At 33.8% G+C, this 26,017-nt stretch overlaps 2 protein-coding genes and 1 long non-coding RNA gene across 11 annotated transcripts in view; 1 reads left to right on the top strand and 2 right to left on the bottom strand.

Moving 5' to 3' along the window:
* LOC135142399 (uncharacterized) overlaps positions 1-26,017 on the bottom strand; it is a 283,252-nt gene that overhangs the window by 166,146 nt on the left and 91,089 nt on the right. The window lies entirely within an intron of this gene.
* The window catches only part of Cngl (Cyclic nucleotide-gated ion channel-like), a 360,771-nt gene that overhangs the window by 245,432 nt on the left and 89,322 nt on the right, over positions 1-26,017 (top strand). The window lies entirely within an intron of this gene.
* Positions 13,526-17,802, bottom strand: LOC135142340 (ATP-binding cassette sub-family C member 4-like). Its single transcript, XM_064074028.1, has 8 exons — positions 17,653-17,802; positions 17,361-17,594; positions 16,883-17,313; positions 16,675-16,831; positions 14,914-16,619; positions 14,628-14,858; positions 13,631-14,580; positions 13,526-13,577 (listed from the first exon to the last, which is right to left on the bottom strand). Exons 1-8 carry the CDS (start codon positions 17,742-17,744, stop codon positions 13,536-13,538), a joined length of 3,843 nt encoding a protein of 1,280 aa, XP_063930098.1. The 5' UTR covers positions 17,745-17,802; the 3' UTR covers positions 13,526-13,535.

Here is a 26,017-nt window from a genome sequence, read left to right as displayed (position 1 = left end):
TTGTAGGTCGGGCAGGGATTAACTTCGAAACCTTAAATGGGAATTCCTATTTTTTATTTCAGGTTCGGAGTCTACGGCTAAAAGTACGTATAATATATTACAAACATTCTATTCAATTCGTGATACGCTGAATCGACGAAATTTATTTTTTTTTAATTTCTTCTACTAAGAACTTATGCATACCACTCTGCAATACATTGGCAATAAAAAATACCACGTTTTATGTAAATACTCGAAATTCAACGTCATGTTGCAAATTTCGAATAACTTGGAAATTGTTACCTGTAGAAATGTACATAACGGGCGAATTAATTATGTTTAGTTTAAATCAGGAAGAACGATGTGGATGAAGTAATTTTCTGTTCCCTTCGGGGTGCTTGATTAACGTGACTCCCCTTGCCTCTCACGTATCAACATGCTTGATTTAGGTGAGTCCCCTCGCCTATCAGACTGCTTGATTTATATGAGTCCCAACGTCTCTTACTTATCAGGGTGCCTAATTTACATGAGTCCCCTCGCCTCATCATCTTTCCATTAAAAAAGGTGCTCAAAATGATGGCCTTCGAATTCAATGCATATTGATTGTATGCTGAGAAATATGTCTGCTTAAATTTCGGCACAAGCATTTCTGATTCGCTCAATCAAATTCTCACATGTTGTTGGTTCTTGTTTGTCAACTTTGTCTTTGAGATAGCCCCACAAAAGGAAATCCGCCCCGGTACGACGCCTATGGATTCTAGTATATACGGCAATGATGACTCATTGTCGGTGGCCGGAGTCATGGAAGCGGAAGTCGCGAATGATTGCTCCAGACAAGTCTAGAAGCGTTCAAGATGGCCGGGCGGAGTTCTCGATTCATGGAGAAGAACGTAAGGGTATAAATAGAAGCCACCGTCGGGAACGAGGATGATTCAGCTATTCAAGCGAGTCGAGTCCAGAGAGTGTCGAGAAAATCCAGCCAAGTTGCGCCGGAATTATTTTGTACATATTCGCTCTGTAATTAGTCGTGTAAATCTGAGTAACTATTAAATAAATTGTTGAGTTTAACCCACGCCGATTTTATTCACCGACCAACGTAACAATATGTGCAATATGCTGACGTAAAAATATTTAATTCCGACCAAGAATACTTAAACATTAAGTTATTGTTTACATAATGCATTGACAGGTTTCTTTTCGTATTGTCATTGTTTTTGAATAAATCCCAGTAACAATTGTCACTTGGAATTATAAATAAATATGTCTCCAGTGACTTGGAGACCGTGTTAATTGAGTTTTTGAGCTCAACGTTTCGCACACTTTCGTAAGTGGCATCTTCAGGAGCAGGGTTAAGAAATTAGAGATGCTGCTTTTGCTTTTTTCCTAATTTCTTAACCCTGCTCCTGAAGATGCTACTTACGAAAGTGTGCGAAACGTTGAGCCCAAAACCTCAATTAACACGGTCCCAACTCGGAAAACGATCGTGTATTGACCCCGACCGTGAAAGCCTCCGAAATTAAGATATTCTAAGTTCTGTAAAGAAGTTCTAAAAGTTAAACTTTCAATATCATAGATAATTAACTGCGCAAAATAAAATCCAGAGGTAATCCGTACGTCGTTTTTAATAAGGGAACTTTAGATTGCGTCCCAAAACTTTCTACCGGAACCTGCTAATTCTTTTTTTTTAAGAGTACTACTATTTTATTCATCAAGACAATAAGTATGTTATAAAAGCTAATAAGTATCTTTTTGGAATATACAGGGTGTTATTGAAAGGTACGTACAACAAAATTCACAGTTCTTCGAGGAGTCTAAGAAGAGAAAGAAAGAAAATATGATTGTGCTATAACAATGAATTCAGAAAAGAAGCTCTATTCAAAAATGCATTCATTATCTGATAGTGCCATTAAAAAAAAATCAAGTTGGCCTTGCATCTCGAAAACAAATGAAGCAAAAAATAATTTTTTTGACGAATAATTAGAGCACAAATTCTTGTACCTGTGTACCTAATTTCAGTTGATTTGTGTAATCGGTTCTGAAGATATTTAGCCGTTTCCATACATTCTAGCGACCCTCTATGTATCTGATTTGTCTCAGTTGTATTATCTGTACTGTGTTTCGATGCATAACAAAATCGTAATTAAGAAATTTTATAAAAAGTTTATTAACAACTAATCTGTCTCAATTGTAAAAAGTTAATAATTCGTGTTCTTTTAGAAACCAGACTGTTCAAAACACAAATTCGTTTCTGAATAAGGCAGAATGCTTTATACGAAACAAAATATTCTCTTCGACCTATTGCCTGCATCAAAGTCTCTCAAGATATAAAACTCTTTTTTCGCCACATTTGAATACGTCACATTTATATTTATGCTGAAGCTTTTAGTTCCTTCACTTTCGCCACGTCCGACGTGAGCATAACTCGTGCAACTTTAAAACGAACGTCTCTCGAGAGATGTGCTTCCAAAATTTCTGAGAAAGAGATTAGGAGCTCCCTGCGTGCCACTTAAAAAATCCTCCTAGACGTCGTTCGCGTTCTTGGGCCGGTCGTAAGCATTTTAATAAGAATTGTCGTCGTGTCAGAGAACCGCCCGTCGGTCGGGATTAATGACAAACTCCTTTCATATCCCCGATATTAATTGAAGTGGAAATGAAGAGTGACACAAAACGTGTCGTACAAGGAGAATTACGCGTTACTAAATAAGTTAGGACGTGCTCGCAGCTGTGATTATCGTTCATCCTTCGTCGACTCCGTTCTGCTGCATGCACATACATCGCACGGAAAATTTTCGATGTTTGCTGAGACAACGTTCTCTCTAAGTTGGTGCGTCGGTAATTGTTTATTCGCATTAAAGAGAAGAGTTTACATTAACACTGTGACGGGACATACATTCAAGCCGTGATTGTGCACATGGGTGTTGTTATCCCACTTCTGAAGTTAACATCAAAAGAAATTAATTAAACCCGTTTAAATGAAAATAGCGGGAGTTTAGTTTTTATTGCTGAATAATTTTAATCCTACACCAAGAATTGTGCAAAGTATGGTACAAACGACTAAAATAAACATTAAATTTGGTTGAAAGTTGTAGTCACTAGAAGTGGAATATATACAATGATAAATAACAATAACTAAGAAGTACACGTCAGTATAAAATGCGTCTATAAAAAGATATTTTTTACAGTAATTAAGGAAAAAAACAAGATGAAAGGAACCTGCTCCTGGACTTGAGGCTCAAAAGGGTGTTTACCTAGGAAACCACTTCGATAACCATCTCCAACTTTAGACCAAACCCTGGATCCTTTCATGCTAATAACGTTAATCCTCTTCTCGGATTTCCAACGTCCTTTCATAACATTTTACGAAATGTATATAAATTCAATTTTAGGGGCAGCCCTTGCTATCCAGCTATCCTGCTCAATTTCAACTCCTTTAATTATTCTTATTTTACTTTATTCTTTTCTTCAATTAGCTCAGCTATTGTCAACTATATTATAACGGTGTGCCTAAGAATTAGTGAAAAATACAAGGCAGATAAGTCTGCACAACCTACACGAAATAGAACTGAGTCAATATTATTCACCCAACTGAATCTAAAACTTTGGAGGAAGTAACTTATTTTCCCCGGATAATTTGGTAGTTATTTCACATAGTTACTAACTTAAACTTGACGTTTAATGAAATTTTTACTTTCTGATTCTCTGGCTGTTTTAACTTTGACAGGTTACAAATTATTTAAATTAGACTTTGTTTACTGTGACAAACTAGTTGTCTGTTAGTACATCGGATCAAAGTTAGAAGAAATATCCATATCCTACTTTTCATTCTTTACGAGATCTATTTCCCGCGTAAACAAACGTAGATTATACTTTGAAATACAGTAAACATACACGTTTCTTACACAATAAAAACTATCGATTCTAGGTAAATAAATGTCATTATTTTGTAAAAAAAGGCCGCTAAAGTTCTAATCGTTTTATTGCAACCGAGAATTTTTTATTCCCTCATTTCAGTCTTCAAGTTTTAAACTGCAAACTATTATGTGTAAGGATTTGAATGCGAATTTTAAAATAATAATGGTTTCAGAAATGTACATACTACAAGAATACAGAAAAAACGCATTAAAAAAAAGTTCTTTGTTCTTTATTTGAAGTACTAGACCCAACATTGGAAAAAAGTTGTTTTCATCAGTCCCACACTTTTCCGTTAATAACTCACATATTCAGTCTTGATTGACGAAAACGAAATCAACTTCGATAAATCATGTGAAAAAATTATCTTCTCTAATGTATCATACTTTTAAAATTTTATGTGTACCCTATATATAATATACTAAATTAAATTATCCTCTTCAAGCTAAAAACAAAGGCGTTCACAGAATTTCAATATCCCCCGGTTCTCAAGATATAAGGGTGCGGAATTTTATATGAAACGCCATATTTGTCCTGTTCATCTCTTGTAAAAAATTGACGACGGCATGTCCAAAATTTAGTAAGTAAGTATGATGTAGTCTAGTCAGTATTGGCAATGTACCCACATTGATTTAAGGATCACAGATATATGAAAATTTATGTATTCGTCCCCTCTAGAAAGTTAATGACGTCATCACAAAAATTATTAAATAAATGCTTCCTAGAAATTGTAGTTCGAGAACAAATTTTCTTTTAGTTTTAGACGCTGCTAGTGTTGCAGTACACATATCAAAATTAGTAAGTTCATTCTTAACAAAGAGTATTAAATAAATCTTTAATAATAATAATAATCTTTAACATAGTTTGGTTGTGTTGCAGCGATGGGAAAAATTCTGTCTAACGAACTTTAGACTGATTTTTATGTAGAGTTTTAAGAAATTTAACAAGTTTCTATTTAGAGGAAGTTTTAAGCATAAAAAAAATACCAATAGCATGTCTGCGTCTATGTCAAAAAATTGGTCCAAAGTTATTAGACAGAACTTCCCTTGCCTTTGAAGTACAGTTCAAGCAATCGTGGTTCTTTAAAAATTATAAAATTTAATTGTTTGTGATTGATGACACCTATAAATTAATACAATATAGGTATTAAGAGTCCCCCCCACCATGAGCATTTCGAACGCACCACCTTCGGGTTACAAGTGGTACACTGTTGAAGTAATGACGGCGTGCCGTTTATAACAGTATAAAATTTTATTAGACATTTTCGATTTTTTGTGAAACTTCGGATGGCCAGGCTAAAAAATCAAGGCGGGTTCATGAGCCACAAGCACAGCGGTGTTATATTTTATAAAATTAAATGACATCTCATAAAAAAATTGCACGAAAGTTGTTTCGACAGAATTTCCATTGCTCCTGAACTACAATGAAACATATCCAGCATTTTCGAAAAATTATAAAATTTGATTTAGCGGATTTTATGTATATTTTTTATGAGAATTCCTATAAGTTGAAATAAACATATGTAATTTTAAAGTAAAGCTTGCGTATGTTTCAAATAAGTTTTTACTTTAAAAAATTTTGTGATGACGTTAATTATGATTTTTGCAGGGACACGTATTTCAACTTACTTGCCTTACACTTTTGGAATTGTTGAACGATCAAAAAAGCAAAATAAGAGTGAGAAACGATAGTGCAAACAAAACTCAGAAGGCAGCTCTTTATGCAGGTGGCTGATTAGCTGCAATTCATAAATTACTGGAAGTGGCCAATTTTGCATTTTGCACAATCTCGAGATCATATCTGTCAACAAACGATCAGTCGAAGACGAAATCGTGTTTTTGTGATAACCAAATTTAAAACAAATACTCCTACATTTTATTTTCCGTTACATTTAAACCAGAAAGATTCCCTTAGGTAACTTCGGGGGTCTAATGGTCCAGCATCACAAGCATATCCGTATAGACCGTCTCTGCACAAGTACGGACGTTGTAAAATATATTTACAGTACATTACCAGCGGGAAAAGCGGCATCTCAGCAATATGCGTAGTGTTTAAAATGTTTATGTTTATACATCGGAAGAATGTCACATAGACATTTGTCTGATTTGAATGAGTTTATTAACTCAAAACACATGACTAAAATTATTAATAAACCTCAATTGAACAAAATATTCCGAATGTTATTATTATAATTCTTAAGTTATCATTATTTTATTGTTATAAAGACGAGCGTACTTTTACATTTTAGAGAAAATAGGGAAGCTTATTCTTAATTTGATCAATAAAAAATGAAAGAATGATTAATTTTATTAAATTTATTTTAAATAAAAAAAAATGTGTGCCGGTCGCTGGCCTCATACCATCGACCCTGTGTCTATGGAGCAATAACTTTACCACTGAGCTGAACACTTGTTTTAAGGAGGTTGGGTATTATGTTGATAAAGACAATGCGGAGTAAGCAATAAACAAATATAGCAATAATAAACACAAGTCGGGGAGTATATTATTTCATACAAAATCGGTAATGTTAATTATGCAATATATTTAATAAGCGGACGTCATCGCATTTTTGGTAAGGGTCATTAGCCAAATTTTGGTTAGCATTTTACCATGTACATGATATTCCTAATATACATACAAAATTTGATAATAATTGGTCTAGTAGTTACGGAGTTTATCTGTCTAGTAAATATCCGGAATATGGTAGACAAACAGACAGACAGACAGACAGAGAGGCAGACAGGCAGACACACGTACACAGAGAGAGACGAACAAACGGACGGAAACTAGAGACCTATTTCTTCGTATACTAGGGGTCATGAAAAGTCGAGAAATCGTAAAACTAGAGAATCATCCAACAGACTCGAATACAATACTTCCTTCGCTTAGGCTCGGGAAGTAAAGTAAAAATAAGAATGCAATCATAAATCACAATTAAAAACTCACCAAATTTTGCACATTTTGGGTAGCATTTATTCGGCAAAATTTTGAGATGACGTCATCAATTTATTTGGGGGAACAAATAAATATATTTTGATTAACAATTTACCATGTTTACAGTAAGTTTAAAACGTCTACAAGATTTCAAAGTTTTCAGTTTTTCAATTCTTGATTTATTCAATAAAATAAATTGACGGATTCATTAATTGTCACCCTGTATAAGCAAATCCTTGAGACATATTTTTCGTACTCTACATCGAGAAAGCATGGAAGTAGCAGTCGCCCGATGGACTCGATTACAATACTTCCTTAGTTTACGCTCGGGAATAAAAATGTTTTTTGTAATTGATCTGTTACTATTACTTCCAAGGTGGAAGCCAGGGAAGTACTACCATAGTGTCCATTTGGTGAATTTCATATTTTCTCGGCACTTTATTGGACTGATCGTGAAATACTAAATCTACTCTATGAGTATCGTGTAGATAATAAAATGCTAACCAAAATTTTTCTGAAAAATTGAAAATTTAACTTAGGAAATACACAATCGACGAAACTGCACGTTCTTAAAAAAAAACAATCATTTGTCAAATCAATTGAAATAATTTTGGAGTACACTAGTATCTTTTTTTAAAGAATTTAAATGAATCTTGGTGCTGCTGGTGTCTTGTTTTGGAAGGAATTTGAAACATTTTTTGGTGGGTCACTGGAGTTTTATTTTAGAACTAATTGCAATAATGTTACTATTGTTATATTAATATTATTATATTAGACATTAATATGCCCACTGCCCAGCCATGTCGAGATTTTGAGAAAAAAGTCAAAAGTTTGTATATAATAAATTTTACATTCTTAGTGATTGCTCTGAAACTGAACATGTGTTTGGACGTTATCATCAACCTAATAGATTAATAGCCAAAATTTGTCTGTCCATCCCCATCAAAATTCTACTGACCTCATCTTAAATATTTGCTAGGTGAATCCTATTCAAAATGTCTACGTGAGGTGCGAAGGAATTTGTATCTTTATAACTTTAGACCAATTAATTTCTACTCTTATTAGTTATTTAATAAAAAGCCATTCGAATGACAGCACAAATGTTTCTAAAACTACTTTTTATCAGAACACACTATCGTCACTATCGTGAAAACGTCGAAACTAAATCCGTAATGCTGTATACCGACGATGTTAAACAACACCAAGGAACTTGTTTTTACGGTAATAAATATTCCTTGTCCCGACAACACTGTCACTTGAGCATTTCATTAGCGATATCCTAACGAAACTTTAAACAACTACACGATAAATAATCTGGAGAAACAGGGAGTTGAAATGTAGTTATTTGATCAAACGAACTTACCTGTAAAGTTCGATCTTAATTACATGAAGCTCCTTGTTCTGAACAGATCAGTTCCACCCTAACTCTACATTTGCATGGCTTGTACACATTTCATAGACAAACGTTACACGTTGAGGGGGGAAAATAGAAACTTAGTTGATCGGACGGGAACGACTTCCAACAATTTCGAAAAGTTTTAAGTAAGTGTTCTACTGCTCTGGGTAGACATTACACAGTAAACGTTCTATTCGGAACTAGGAATTTCGTGTAGGTAATTAGTAATTACGCTCGAACAAGAAGTTCGCTTGATGGAATAAATACTTTGGGGGTATTCACGTACAGGACAAAAACAGGTTAAGTGCGTGTGTTGGAACAGACTCGACATGTATTATTAACGTTGTTTTAGGGTTTTTTTGACGTTAATATTAACGAAGTCAAACGTACCTCTACAATAAATGATTAAACCTGTAAGCATCGCATTTAAAGCGGTTAGCTTTGTATAAATATTTCTAGGGATTCTTCTAAATGAATACTTAAAGCTAAAACGATTAACATTTTGGGTAGCTTCCCTTATAAAAAATTAAAAATTAATAAAAGTCCATTAAAGATTCATTCCTGTCATTCATAATACGTTCCCGGCAGAAAATATTTCAAACGACTCATATCAAAAAACTCTTTTCTAAATATTATTTATTGAAAAGAGTTTCTTTCATTTTGCTTAAATTCATTCCACGTGACAGTTAAGTGTCTACCAGACGCTCCTAGTAACTCGGCGGGCTCGTTGTGTTCCTATAGACGTATGAACTCATCGTCTGCAAATATTCACTGCCTGTTATAATAATAATAGTATTTGTATTCAATTAACTGTGAAAGTTAATATTTGCAAAAGATTTTCAAGAAAAAAATGTACCACACTAAAATATCCAACACAAACTGTGCAAATACAGGCGGAGTAAAAAATTGGAAAAATAGAAAGCATATTTTACGAAGTACCACTTGTTTGAACAATACATATCTTTAAATACAGAAAAATTAAAAATTTAATAATCATGCAGTTTACCTAACTATAGTCTACGAGATTCTATTTTAAGCTGACCGCATTTACTTATTTATTAATGATGACTGAAAGCTCTATAAATCAACCAATAAAATCAACAAACTTTGTCGTACTTCCCATTTATGTTCTCGTTTATTCAACAGTCGTTAGTCAGGCGCTCTCTGTAATTTTATTTGTAATATTTACGTCAAAAAATCCTCAATATGTAAACAATGCACTGTGTAATTTCGATATACGGAACACACATGAATTTTGCATTTGATTTGCCGCAAAACCCCATTTGAGAGTGGATTCTGCGAGACCGTTGTCAACAAAATGTCCCTTCATGTTTCATGTAGTATTATAAATATTCAAAACGAATGTACCAATTGAAAGAAAATTTATTTTGAAGGAGAGTATGGTAGGAGCATATCGGCCGTTAGAAACAGCTCTACCTGGAATTTCACAAAGCTCTCCCTTAAGGGCTGGCCACGATCTGCTTTGTACTCTCAGCGTCTTTTGAATAAATCTCACTTTACGAAACAATTCTACATAAAGTCTGTCAAAAACTGATTGTTTGAAGTAACACGGAGAAAACATATATTAAAATATGCGATTAATTTAAATAATAATTAGATTATTTTTCTTTGGCAATTCCAAAGTTGATTATGGAGTTTCGTGGTTGACAAGGTGTATTTGGAGTTTGGAGGAAAACATTTCTCAATACATATCACCCGTAAGTGAAATATTGTGTGCACGCTCACTATACGAAGGTGAAATGTTGTATGTGCACCATTTCTCCAGGAAACCTCCAGAAACTGTCACCCGGAGATTAAATGTAAGTTGTTAATTCTTTCAGGAACGCGTCAATTCCGACTACACTGCCAAACGCTACTTTAAAAGTATTAAAATATCATCTAGATTGACTCTAAGCTTTACACGCAGAAATTTCTTGATGGGTGGATATAACACTGTATTGACCTCTGTGAAACTCTGCAGTGACATCATTTTTAGAAGAAGATTTTAACATACTTAGAATCTCTTGGTTCCATGCTCATATTTTATAATTAATTCGTTATCTTCGCCTCCCTTAACCCTTGTGATTACATAATTAACGTTGTTTGGATTCTCAAACCAGCAATAATAGCCTCTCTTACAAGGGAGGCTTGTTTTAGGATGCAGGTGAGGCAATATAACTCAGGAATAAATTTGTGCTCTATTATTACTTTCATTAGTTATTCAAGAAAAATTAGAGAATTTGGTATGCAAAAATTTTATTAATGTGAAGATAACCCCTATAATTTAAAAAATATAGATATTAGTAGTCACACTGTAGGAAGAAAAAGTAACACAGATTCATAAACCACAAATACAGGAGTATTTTATAAAATTTAAGTATCATTTACCAATCACAGTTGTGAGGTGACGTCAGCAATTTGTTAGTGGGGACGACTAGACAAAATCTGGTTCGCGTTTTACCATGTACGCGATATTCCTAACATACATATAAAATTTAACAACAATCGATCCTGTGCTTTACAAGTTTATCTGTGCAACAAAAATCGACATAGACGATAGAGAAACATCGAGAAAACATGAAAGCACACCTTTGTCGGATGAACCGAAGTAAGTATTACAAAAAAATTTAATAAAGCACTAAAGAGGCAACAACATTTGGGCCAACACTAATAATACGAAAATGAAAAAATTTGCAGTACAAGTACATACAAGACGGCTCACTTACAGTTTCGGAAACACTGAAAAAATCGTATATTTAAGTGTAAAAATAGAAGCTGATTTTCCCATAAACTGTAAACTATAAGGCAAAATTTCAGAACAATAGTTGTCAACGTAAACGTACGACCTTACGGTTTGCAACGCAAAGCTCGCACGCCTATGGATTACTCGGCAATGTCCGCGCACTATGATTATTATAATTATAAGTATAGTACATTTCAATACAACTGGCATAAGAGTCAGCCATGACAGTCTAAACTCTGCTTTAGATGTGAAAGCTGCTTTACATTTTGAGAAACTAAGTTTATCCCTAAAAAAAGTGAGGTTAAGATTCTTATTTAATATCATTTTGTAAAGAAGTAACACCAGGGGAGAATGGGACCATCTGGAAATTGGAAATTTTCCGGAGGCGCCAGCAGCCGCGGTACCCCAGAGCGTCGATGCCCGCATCCAAATTTTATATAGTAAATTGAAAAAAAAAAAAACTAGTTTAAACACAACTTCACTAACCTATAAAATATCAATGGCTGGTTATCAGATTTCTTTCATTCCCCCACTTTTACGAGAATGATCATAGCGTAGATAATTGTTTTTCTCTTATGACCTTAATTCATGTTTCTATAAATGACTATAGGCTGGAAGTAGGTCATGAAAACGTGTCGCCTCTCAGTTTTGAACTTAACTAAATACCCGCGGACGCACGACAAAGACCACACGCATCTGAATAACTAGTTACCTAAATGCTTCATATCTTATTAAAAAATAAAACTAATTCATTACAATAACAAGACACAAATATTTGAAATCCATGGCCAAGTACGCCATTGGAATCATTTATAACAGTCCCGTATAAATAACACAGTTTTTGTCAGCCTTTTTGAGTAATGCAATAATTGGTTTAAGTCGTAATCTAAACCTCGTTAACACGTAATTTGACCTTATATACGTAAATCTAAAGTAACTTAATAATTTTTTAATTTCTGCTCAGTTCCTTGTCATGAAAATTTGTTAGTGCTGTGGTAACAGCTGTCGCGCACACGGTTTCAGGTCCCTTTTAAACACTTTCATGACATTTGACGTTTACGAGCCAAACTGTCAGTGATATTTCACTTTAAAAATTTAAAAGAGTTCGTAGAAAACGTATTAAATATTAAAACAGCCATCAATCATTCAAAAATAAGAGCAAAAAGTTACATTACTATTCAACTTCTAAGAAAAACTACCAGACTGAAAGATGAGTGATGTTTTGATGTAACCGTTGATTCAGACGACGTATTCTCGAATACTCTAGACTGTTCTAGCATATTCGAAAAGGCTGTACACTGAATTAAAAAAATACTAGCAAATAAATCTGAATGCTAACAGTCGTGAACTTTAAAGTAATTAAAATTTGCATTATTTCATTTTTTCACTCAGTTTAACATACAACGATTTACAGACAATGTTTAGTCCTCCAAGCTTCCCCACACCCTTCTCCCAAATCCTCCCTCCCCCAAAATAACCTCAATTCCTTCAAACTTCCAAATTACGCCAGCCACTTATTAAACTAGGGTGACAAGGTCAAACTTCGGGTCGCTGGCGGTATAGATAATTCATCCTCCATGTCATTTATCTCCCCAAATCGATACAAACCATCACGTGGAATCGCTAATTTAATCAGTGACGCCCGCCTATCCTCTATACAACAAAATTCCGTCAGTCTGAATTCGCACCTGAACGCGAGAAGAGTGCGTCGCGACGCCCGTTCGATATGTTGTATCCGGCGTCGTCGTTTCCGTCGATTCGAGGCGTCGCGCCACAATCTCAAAGGTATCGAATTTCGCTTAAAATCATCACCTGATCGAAACCGAAACCATCATGATCACCAACATACTCGGATTTCGGCTCAAGGTAGTACTGTCGGTGTGTTTGGTGTGGTGGTGATGGTTCATTATGCATGTTTACAGAGGTAAACCATCTGCGTTTTCATGAACCAGATTATAGGAATAGCGCTATTTTTATGAAATGTATCGCCAGGAAAGCAAATACGGAATAAAAAAAATAGTCTAAAATTCCCCGCCCCTTAAGTAAACATTCCAACAAATTCAATATGTTCAATAAAAAAAAAATTGACGAGTATGGGATTCGAACTCACGGGAATGGAGGTCAAGTTCAACACCAGCGTAAGTCAAACACTGGTTACGTGACACGCTACAACTATACAAGTACAGGAATATGTTATTTCAAACAATTTAACTAGTTTTGCGTTTGAAACTTTTTAAGTGGACGTCATCACCTTGTTGGCGTTTTAGTATCTACAAGATATTCGTAAGGAATGTATAAAATTACATAAGGAACAATCTAATAGTTTCGTAAATTATCTCACTAATAAAATTCGACACCAACAGACGGCAAACGGCAGACAGACAGAAAACGGAAGACCTATTTTTTCGTGCACTAGAGGTCATGAAACGTCGAGAAAACATTGGTTGTGAAACATATTACTGGTTTGTGCTCTATCCTTGACATGATCATTAAAAATGAATAAATAACTAATGATAAAAATTGATGATATATTTAATTCAAGATAAACACAAGTAAATTAACTTTCATCCTTCATCATTCTATTAAAGTTGAAGCAGCTTTTAGTTGTCTGTAATTCTAAAAAGCCAAAGTTCAATCTCATGTTTATTTTCAAATTGTATAAAACTTACATCTTCAGCACTTGCCTTAAACTCCGACACCACTACACTTCCATATTGTTTAATATATTCATAAAAAAAGCCTTTCGTGTTTTGCAACAGCTGAAAAGGATGATCAAATTCCACAATTACACCATCATCGAGGACCAAAATTCTGTCAGAATCTATGACCGTGTTTATACGATGCGCTATAGTCAACACGGTACAATTTCCAAATTTCCGTCTAATAACGGACTGAATTAGTTCGTCCGTCTTTAAATCGACATTGGCTGTAGCTTCATCCAGCACGATTAATTTATTATTTCTCAACATGGCTCTAACAAGACACAGCAACTGTTTTTGACCGAAACTAAAATTTGTGCCCCTCTCGGAAATTTGACTTTCTAAGCCATTTAGCAATTTAGAAACCATTTCTTTCAGTTCTAATTCTTCCAAACAACTCCAAATTTCGTCATCGGTGTAACTGTCAAAAGGGTCTATATTTTTGCGCACAGTACCCAAAAATAAAACCGGGTTTTGGGGGATTATGGTAATTGCAGAACGAAGAACGTTTAAAGGTATGGTTTTAGTGTCAACTCCGTCGATAAAAACATCTCCTTCATAGCGAAACAATCGGAAAAGCACTGACGTGAGTGAGGTTTTGCCAGCACCGGTTCTGCCAACAATTCCAATTTTTTCTCCGTGTTTAATTTCGAAAGAGATATTCTTCAAGACAAAGGGAGTATCGGGAGAATATCGTAGAGAAACTGAAATTAATGATAGTTTGCCAGTCATTGGCCACTCTTGGGTTACTTTTACAACTCCATCGTTATTTTCTGTTTCTATTTCTGTATATTCCTTTATTCGTTCCACTGCAACCATTCTTGCTTCAAGATCTCCCCAGTTTTTTAAAGTATACTGAACTAGTCGTACTAACACCATAGACTGTGTTATGGTCAACCCAACGAAACCCACAGAAGAATCTATACTTTTGTAAGAAAAAAAAAGAACTGAATTCTGTCATACATACCAACTTTTAGAAAGAAGAAACTAAAAATTACTAGAGTGTTGAATAAGGAGCAAACAAGATCCGTCCAGAAGCCAAATGCGGAGAATGTTGCCGTAAATAAATAATAGGCTGAACTGTGGAGGCTTTCGTGATGATCAAATTCATCTACCATTTTACTTTCGAGTCCGAAAGCTCTTATTATCGGCAAACCTTGTAAAGATGCCGACAAATGTGTAAGTGCTGCACTTCGAGCTGGACAAACATAATGTTTAACTTTGACGAACAAATTAAAAGTAATATAACTTACCTACTGCCTCTGTTCTTTTTAGGCTGCGACTAGTGTGCTGAAATATCATTTTAAAACCTATCGTTATTAGAATAACCAAAACTACAGGAAAAACGATCCAGTAATTTGACAAAATAATAAGACAAATTACACTTAATATAACATTAAGGCTCGTTAGTAAAGTCATAAAAGTCACTGGAATAATATCGTCAATGGTTGCTACATCATTGGTGAAACGATTAAGAATTCGACCAGAAGAATGCCGATTGAAGAATGTTACAGTTGCATTGACAATCCTTTGTAACATAATGTTATGCAAGTTGATTGAAATTGATTTGCACCACGTTACGAACAAGCAAGAAAAACCATGTGACGACAGTGTTAAAAGCAACACTAGAGCCGTATATATGTATAAATAATAATTTTTGTCGAGTAATTTTAACCAGTTTGAACTTGTGTTGGTAGCTCCTTGCTCTGAATCGACCCATAATGTGATAAAATAATCAACTGCAATATTTATCCCTAAACTTAACAAGAAAAAACCAAACACAACAGAAGTAAACAAAAAATTTCCTGCACTAACGTAATCTTTGTAGGCTTTTCTTAACGTGGTATCAGAACTTCGGTGCTCTTTAGTTTCAACTTGAAGTTGATGTAGCTCCAAGGATTTAGGTGTTGTTTTTTCCGACTTTGAAACTTCATCAACAAAATATTTTCCAAAATTTGCAAAATTCGTGTCTTCATTACACTTATAAATTGTTTGTGACTCAATAAAATATACTTTGTCTACACGATTTAAATATTGTATCTGATGCGTCACCAAAATTACACATTTGGTTTTCAGATAGCCACAAATACAGTCATTAAAAATATGATGTGCTACTTGAGCATCCACTGCTGACAATGGATCATCAAGCAAATAAATATCAGCATCTCTGTACACAGCTCTTGCTAAACTGATTCTAGCCTTTTGACCACCACTCAACATAACCCCTCTTTCACCAACGCGTGTTTGGTCACCGTGCGCAAAAAGGGCTAGGTCGTGTTCAAGAGCACAGACGTTAAGTACTTTGAGATATTTTTGTCTGTCGAAATCTTCACCGAAGAGAATATTTTGTTTAATACTTGCTGAGAAAATCCAAGCTTCTTGTGATGTATAAGAGACCGTTCCTTCCACCTCAATATTGCCTTTAAGCACATCAACTTCTTTCAAAATTGAATAAAGTAGTGTCGATTTTCCACTACCAGTAGCACCAGCTACAGCAACTAGCTCTCCGGGTAAAGCTTCAAAATGAACATCTTTTAAGTTAAAACTAGGAGAACTGGAATTCCACTTGATGCTAACATTTTTTAGACAGACTCCGTTTTTGGTCTGATACTTTTCTTGTTTAAATTTAAGATTCGGATCTATATTTGGAGTGAGCGTTTTTGTGTTTTTGATTAAAGGAAAAGTTTGGTGGTCGTGCAATAAGTACGATTCGATTCGTTTAATCGAAATCTTTGTTTCAGCAACCTGTCCTACAGCATGTTGGAACTGTGAAGTTGTAGTTATTTTCAATGTTTCATAAATGTTAAACATCACGAACACGTACTGCGGCGTTAAACGTAATCCCAACAATGTAGATACCAATACTGCTAAGTAAACACATAATTTTGAGATGTATATTCTAAAAACAAGATTTAGAACTCGAATCTGGTTACTTGTAACTACTTTGTTCAATTCTTGTCTGCAAAAATTTAATATACCTTAGTCAAACGTTCCTTGGCAATTAAACTTCCTACTTTCTAACGTTGTGTATCAGTTCCAGATACGGTTCCTCCCAAGTATACATTTTGATAGCATGAATACCGCAGATTACATCATTCATTAAACACACCCTGTAATCAGTTTTCTCAGCAACGTTTCGTCTGACAGAAGAAAGCATTTTCATTGAGTACACTGCAAAAACAAGTTGTCTTAATATGAAACGAAAATTAAAAAATAACTAACTTTGAAACATTAGAAAAATAACCATGACACCGATTCCACAAATGGCTGTATGACCAAGAGTGAAATCCAGAAAACCAGTTACTATTACTATATTAACAGGTACTATCCAAATGCTGGGAAGAAATGTCACACTTGTCTCAAATCTGTTGACATCATTTGACAACAAGTTAATGACGTGACCTACCGGCACTTTCTCTAAAGAACTTTGTTTTAGTTTCAAAGCTCTACGATAAATCAGTGAAGAACAAGCTATTCGGATCTTTAACCCTAGAAGTGTGAGTTGTAATAAGGTCCAGTGACTTATAATCATAAGTAGGAAAATTGTTGCGACAGTAATTGCAGCATATATGTAGGCTTCTCTTAGAGATACGTCAGTTTGATTGGGTGTATGGTAATCTAAAATTTTCTTTAAGCAGAATGGCTGTATGGTACTAAAAAATAGAATAGAAGGAAGACTCTTATAACAAACATCACTTACACGGAGGTTACTGTAAATATAAACAACAAGAACCCATAAATCACGAATTCTTTTCGCACTAGTTTCCATAGCGCTGTGGTTAGTGACGGGTTTTTAGAAAACCTTTCTTCGTCTTGCCAGATACGTTCTAACTTGTCTCCTAATCGTTTAGAGTCATATTCTTTCAGTGGTATACAAAGATCTTCTTCTGTTAGCTCTTGCTTCCAACCTTTCAGAATTATAGGTACTTGCCAACTTAAGACGGCAAGTACTTAAGTTTTATAAAATTAATAATAATTGTTAAAACACTTACAAAAATGGTATTGATGCTATAATATTGGTCTTTCCTATAGTGTGTTTTCTAAGTTTAGTTTCGGTAGTTTCCATTAGTTCCCTGTCTTCCATTTTTTGACACTAAAAACTTATAAAGTCTTGTCTGTTTTACATATTAACACAAATTTATTAAGACTTGTTTACTTCTACATTTACCAGTACTACATTATTATCTTTAACGATAAATTTAAAACAACTAGGTAAACGTTTATCGGTCTTACTCCTTTTCAAGGAAATTTAAATACAAAAATGGGCTATTTTGCCGTCATTATTAAATTGATAAATAATTCATGTTAGTCGTGAACTATACGATACAATCAAACAATAACATTTGAATGTTCAAGAAATTCTTTTACACAAATTTTGTACGTAGCAAAATGGCTGAGTAAGTTATTTCCAAAATCTGTGATGAATGAGGGAAAATTCTATATTGTTTGGTATTTTGGTGGTCAAATTACATATGAATTAGTTGTTGCACCATACATACAACATACTTGCACCATATTGTTATTTTATATATTTTTGTTATTTTGTTATAGACCATTTACAAAGCCGAACTTTTTTTTTCATATTTTCAAGAACATTAATTCAACATTGAGGTGAGATAGTCAGACAAACTTCACTAATCAGCAGAAAAAGAATGGAACAAAATGTGTGTTCAATACATGCTGAATTTCGGATGTTCGGAAGATTAGACAATTAAGCACGTACAGATAACCAGCATCATGGTGGCATATCAAAATATGCATCTGTGTTAAAAGAAAATGAAATTTTATTGATTTTGTCTATTAATCACTTTTCGAGCATAATTTTATACTTTCTCTAGGATTTACGACTTTTCAGTACGAAAGCGTCTGTCTGTTGGCGAGATGATTGCACACGTAATTTCTAACACTACTAGACTGATTGATACGGAAATTTGAATGTCCTTTAAGACTATCGGTAGATAGTTAAATGCTAACCACACGTGGTTTGTTTATCTACGCCAATAATCTAATTACGTAGTCTCATTAAAAATTGTAAAGGAACTTTGAAAATGTTGATAAATAGGCAAAACAATTTGTATCTGCACGTTTGGTTTATTAATCCGCCTCTGTTTTTTTCTTAAACATAAAATTTCTCATCAAAGAAATCTGTATCAGAAAACACATTAAAATACATCGCGCTAAGCTTCTGAAAGTGAGGGAAAAAATGTTTAAATAAATGTGACTGAAAAATATAGTTCTTTACCAATATTTAACAAAATGTTTATGTTATCGATTTATATTTCATAAAATAAGAAAAGATATCGATGTTTCCGTGTCTTCTTTTTTGCATTACAATCTCATATAAATTCACTCGAAAAGTGTTTGGTGATGGTATCTTGAAAAAGGCAAGGCGTTTTAAAGCAATCAATGAGACTGGTAAGTGGTCCCTTTTTATGTTTATGGCAACTTTAGCGTTCTTTAATTTTAAATTCATTGTCCTGTCAATTATGCTGTTACTAAATTTTTAAACACAGGAAAAAATGAGGAAACAGTTTTTATTATAGTTTATCGCGTGCGCAAGGGATCATGCTTACTTCATAAAATTTTAAAACTATGATCAATGGATAACGTCCTGGTATCATATGAACTATATTATTTAGAAAATACGGCAGTAATAAATGAAAAGATAATGAAAGTGTTCTAACTTTTCATTCTACTCTCCCCTATCGAGTGTTCAGATACGCCAAAGAATTCTACACACAGCTAAAAAACTACAAATACCTGCAAAAGTTTAATCAACTTTTATGAACTCCTTTTGTAGACCAAATGGTTACCCCTCACATATCCCCCACCAAAATAACCTTCGAAAACCATCACGTTCTCGATCGATACTCAACTATTGAAACTTTTATAAGGTTAAAGCCGTCTCACTGGCTGACGTCAAAATGGGATAAGGACGACTTCGATAATGAGATATTTAATGGACAAGATGGTGCAATCGTTAGAATAGTCCTGCCGTAATCGTCGAGGAGTAGAGTTTCCGATCAAAATAAATTGAGTAGTACTTTCGATCAGGCAACTTTAAAACTCGTTAAAATCGCGTCGGGTTTTCAAATTATTCCTAGAAAACGTCACTTTCTTGAATCGTTGTTATCGAGCGATTTTTTTTTTCGAACGATAGCTACGGGGAGCACTAACAAGATCATTCTAACGAAAGTTTAATTTCGGTTTTCTTGCTTTAAATTACGAAACGCTGTTTGTCGGAACTTTTTTGGACGAACGACATTTATTTATGTTATGGTTAAAAGTTTAAAGAAGACTATTACTAAAAGTTAGTTATTTTATTTATTTTAGAAGTAGTGTTACATGATGTATACTCCAATATTCTATTTAATAATCGCCACCAGAACTCAATCAGTCTGTTATCACTTTTTACGTCCTGAGCGTAAGCTAAGGAAGTATATTTTCATTAAAGTGTTGCAAAGGAATAAATTCGGAGACTGGACTTGGAAGGAGAGAGAAAAGCGGCGATTCAGAAGAAAAATGATTGCGTGAATAAGCGAGTTGATGAAAATGTGGTAATAAAAAGGGAGATTGTGGCACGAAATGGAGCGGCAGTAGATAAAAAGATGGAAAATAAAGTGGTGACAAACTGGACAGATTTAAGACATGAGATGCAAATAAGTATGGAGGTATAAAAAAAGATTTTGATGCTGATATCCCGACGTTTCCTTAATTGTTGCTCAGATCCTTCGCGATAAATAAGAAAAAAAAGATTGCTAGTTAGAGTGGGACAATAGACCCAATTATTACTCCGAGAGCGAGTGTACTTAAGACTAGATTAATATTCTACTACAACTACTGCACAGTCTATTTTTCTTGGAAAACACGTTATTATCTGTCACAATTCTAGAAATAAGTAATACATAAATTCAGCCATTGCTGAAAACAAAATAAAAAATAACAGCCGGCAATTTGCTGAACACCACACAGATTTATTACGAAGATGATTTAAATCTGGTGAAAACTCTCTACAGAAAATTGAGGAAGTTGAAACTAAAGTCATTGCATTGCGCCAAACGCTTTTGGCTATAGCATAAATTTAGTGGATGCGCCGCGAAAATATAGTTTAAATTTCATATTCGTAATTACTTAATCAATGTCATAACAAGTGCATAACCTTTCAAATTTATAACTCTCAAACTCTTTCACGTGCGATATAATGGGCAAAACAGAACTTTCGTTTCAAGTTCGTTAATTGCTATTCATTCATTTTATATAACCTTGTTTAGGCTTTTACATACAAATTGAACATTTACATAACAAAGATCGTTTGTTGCACAAAAATTAATGAAACTTGCAAACAAACTTGAATAACACCAACTGCGTATTGTTTTTATGTAGTAACAAACAAGCAAACAAACAAACAATCGGACAAAAATTGTAATTAATTATTTTAACACAATATTGCAGTAAATAGCAAAATAAAATGTGTTTATGTCTAGCAGACACATTGCACACACGATCAATAACAAAAATTTTCGGTATTTGTTTTTTGCTTTGAGATAATTTATGGCTTCGTCTAGACACATCAACCAAGAAATTCGGGGCATAACGAACACGCATCAAGGATCCATTTGTGAAAACGATAATAAACATCAGAATAGCTTATGTAGGAGCAAATCTGGATCTGATATACTGTACGTAAATAAAATACAGATTACTGATAATTATTATTGATTATGTTCTAGACTGGAAAGCTAGACATTACGGCATTAATAAATTACAATTAAATAAGTATATGCAGTAACTACAGGGTATTTATAAATCATTCTAAGGTCGTAGTTGGCCATGGATTTCAAAAATCCCGCTTCGCTGAAATTATGCCTCATTATGACAGTTCTCACTTGTCATTAACGTCATTTGTAACCTATCATTTAAAGTCATCGCTTTTACTGTTCTAACGTTTTTCACGTGTGAATTACAGTAATTCTCGTTGATCTAAGTTCAAAACAACAAAATAGTCGTTTTCAAAATTCTTGGTGCTTGCGTACGAAAATTTTGTTTTTGTGCTAGGAAGCAAATACCGTGAAAGTGGTTTATTGTGTCGAACAAGACACTTCCATTGTTATGTTATGTTATGGCAATAATACATTCGTAAATGAAGAGTGGGTGTAATTGCTTGTAGGCAAACATCGTTATTTGATAATTCAAGAAACCTCGTTAGAGCTCACATTAGCCACGTAATCGACAGATTTGTTCGAACTGACAGTGGCGACAAAGGGAAATCTCCTGGAAGACTTTCAGTGTCTGAGAAAGTTGTTGATGATTTGTGACGACTTGAGCAGAATCCGCAAACATATTTGCCAAAATTTCATCAGCACTCAGGAGTTGCTGTTGCAACATAAAATTTTACAATGGGTATTGACGAAAGGATTACAGAAAATTTTTCAAATTAAAAATAGAGTGAACATGTACCTTGAACAAAATGGTCAACATTTTCAATATTTACTGCGACGTTTAATAGCCATTCTTTTTATTGTAATGAATTAGTTTTATTTTTTAGTAAGATATGAATCATTTAGGCAACCAGTTATACAGATGCGTGTGGTATTTGTCGTGTGTCCTTGGGCATTTAGTAAAGTTTAAAACTGAGAGGCGGCACGTTTTCATGACCTACTTACCTATAATCATTTATAGAATCTTTTAGTAGCCACAATTGTGAATAATTTTGTGTTACAAGTAACAGTTTTATAAATATTAAATTATAAATACTTTACAAGAAAACGTTTGATTGCGAAACAAATGCTTGGTTGAATTCTCAGTGTATATTTTTCAATGAAATAGTTAAAGTAAATATAATGGTTACCATCTCACATGTCGAATATGCTAGTCATGTTCCAATTTTTTACTAAAACAAAAAATGTAACCAGTTATATAAAATCAGAATGATATATATGGAACATAATTAATACTAAGCACAACAATCAAAATTCATTGTATGGATGTTATCTGAGATTACATTTTCTGCAATTATAAAACCTAAAAACTAACGATTGAACTATATAAACTATTTTTTGAGACGATATCAACCTTAATTTTAGTTGATAGTTTCTTTGAAAAAATTTACAAGTTACCTTATAGTCGAGAAATTATAGTAGCTGAGTCTAAAAAATCTTGAAAACCAAAACGGAAAAATTGGTCTAAGGTTATTTAGATACAAGTTCCTTCGCCCCTTTTATTTATTTTATGATAACCCCGATATGTAAAAACATAGATAATACAGGGTGTTAATAAATGATTTACATTTACAGGGCCGTAAACACGACTTGACAAAAAAATTGCCATCTTCGAAAATACAGTTTTTTGTATACGTTCCCAAAAACAGCCATTTTACGGACTCAAAAGTGTCCGTAAAAAGAGTCTTTTTCTGACTCGGTCCCAAAAAGTTACTATGACAACTTTTGATGATCATCTACAATTACAATCTTCTTCGCTTTTTTCTATCCAATGAATGCTTCATATTCCTTTTCATAAATTTAACGAGACTTTGTTGAAAGTAAATCTAACACAATTTTCTTCGCGTTTTCTGTAATATTTTCCGGGTTCTGCATTTTGTGCAAAAACGACCGACAAATTTTTTCGTGTTTACATTCAATAATCTGGGTACTATGATGGCAGCCCACTATGTATTTTCGAAAAATGTTTACTTTGATGCTATTCCGGATTCGGTTTGACCTCGTCCGGAAACAGCAAGATTCGTTCCCAAAAACTATGTTTTACTTAAATAAAATAAATAAATAAATTTGATTGCCCAACAGAACAATGCTCCAATTACAGGACAATATATTAAATTAACAATTGATAATTGAAAACTAAACAGTCTACAACCTACATTTATGAATATAACTATCATAACAAAAAAAAAATCAAAATTCAAAATTTTAACTTCCATCTATAATAACATTCTCAAAAAAAAATGTAAAAATAATAGTACATATATCTTTATAACTTCTAAGAGAACCTATTTCTAGTTGCTTCCTTTAAGATTCTTAAGATACTGTTTCGAAATAAACCCATACGCCGCCCCGGTACGACGCCTATGGGCATTCAAGAACTTTCTGGTCTGTACGCCGATGATAACTCATCGTCAATGACACCGACCGAGCGGCGGAGCGCTAAAAGCCTGAAAGCGGAAGTCGCGAACGGCAATCCAGAAAGATTCCAAGCGCCGCACCTCGAGAAAGAAGTATGGGTTTAAATAGTGGCGACCTTCGGGAACGAGGATTATTCAGTCAATCGAATCCACGGTGATTATGTAAAATTGATTCAAAAATTGTGGAGAAATTGCATAGCAATGATATTGGCCCATACTTCTTGCCAAGTGCTCTATCACCGCTTTTGAATATTGACAGAATTTTAGCGATTTTCCATAGAGTAGGAAAGCAGGAAGTTCTTGAAATAAGGCTATAAAGACGTTCCAATGGCATTTTTATAACGGCCGAAAAATCTTGGATAAAAAAAGCTAGGAACTTGATCAACTCCAGAAACTGTACTATTATTTAACTTTCTAATGGCTTTAGGTACTTATAACAAAAATAACAGACTTCCATAATAAATTTAGCAAAAAGTCAAATGATGCAGCACATTAATAAAGTAAATTCATAGTCAACTCATGTAAATCATTTATTACCATCCTATTACAAGTCACAAGGAAAAAAAACACTCGGTAAAGGATTCGAACCCACACGGCGCAGCAGACAAGCTATTCAGTTATTACATCAATATACGAGTAACGCAGCTTAGAATCATAAGTGAAAGTGAAACGGATACATACACCACGTCAAAAATACTGTACAACAAAAAAACTACTGCTAAGTAATTGTGATAAAAATCGTGGAAGATTCATAAACTACGAGTACATTACTTCATAAAATTTAGACAATCTTACTTAACTTAATCCACGGACGTCATCAAATTGTTATTCGGATTATCTGTCTAATAAAAACCAACATATATGACAGACAAACGACAGACCGAGGGAAATGGAATAAATGTTTTTTCGAGTCTAGGGGTCATGAAACGTCGAGAAACATGAATGTAGTCAATCGCCCGATGGACGCTATCGCTTACGCTCGGGAAGGAATTCAGGCAAAAACAGGACGAATATGAATCGCGAAGGAATTAGCAAATAAAAAAGCTAATATTAATTAATATTTTTATTTTATAATAGCCAGCGTACAATAAAAAATATATTTGAAGCAGGCGGTGAATTCTGTTAAAGGTTAGCGAATTACATTTAACAACAAAATAATGTGAGGTAAGAAGACATTTTCTCATTTTAGTGCAAATCTGTTTAACGCAAATTATTATTGAAATAAACTGACTAAGACATTTTGTAGGGTATATCTGTTGAATTATTAAACAAGTTTAACATTAAATTACAACAAATGCATTGCATTGGTCACATTTTTAGAACACTTGATTTGTTATCATTTTCATTAATTTTATGTTATTAATGTTTTTATATCCCTTAATTTTTCCAAGTTATTTAAAGAAGTTACATAAATTAATTTTTTTATATGTGGCCACAAGAACAACTCAAGGGAGTGACATCACATGATCTATGCCGCCAGTTATATGAGCCGTAGCACCATCCTGCTGAAAGTAATCGTAAACTAACTCATCAATCATCATCCAGCTGATTCAAAAACAGAGCTAAAATGTCGTCTCAGTGTCTTGCAGGATTTAATCACCTGATTAACGTTATGATTTACTTAATTTGACAGAATTGCAAACAAATCCGTCAAATTAATTGAAACATAACGTTAATTAGATGATTAAAAGTGGGATGAAAACAGGCATGACAAACTGTTTACCATCAAAAAACGGACCAATAATTGTGCGTAGACTAATCGCGGCCCAAAAGCCGATAACCATCCAGAACTAAAGTATTTATAAAATCAGTTGGTCGTAATTCATATATAGATGTGAGACAACAGAGAAGCAAATGAAGACTTTTTCTAAGAATCGTATTACAGGTCCCAACAGACAAACCAAGTTATTGTTGCAAATGACAGATAGAATTACCCGAAGTAGAAAACTCTTCCATACATAATCCAATTGAATATTGCCATGTTCCATCTACTTTTATACAGTTTGGATAGTAAAACATTACCATGAATACTTTATGTTGTTCAGAAAAAGTCATTCTGGCTAAAATTTCAGTTCTAAAAAGAACTACTGTCAAGTCAAATGTCAATTGTCTGTCAACCCGACTGGATTTAAGATAATATATATTTTAATATATTCTTTATTGTACACCCGTTATATTAATAGAATTTCGTATTTACAAATAAATTTAAAGAAAATTAATGA

The sequence above is a fragment of the Zophobas morio genome, unplaced genomic scaffold (genome assembly GCF_036711695.1).
Source record: "Zophobas morio isolate AGI-343-1 ecotype UQ-CSIRO unplaced genomic scaffold, CSIRO_AGI_Zmor_V1 ptg000046l, whole genome shotgun sequence".
Lineage (NCBI taxonomy): Eukaryota > Metazoa > Arthropoda > Insecta > Coleoptera > Tenebrionidae > Zophobas > Zophobas morio.
Note: the sequence above shows the minus strand (reverse complement) of the source record. Positions and strands in the feature narration are given on the sequence as shown.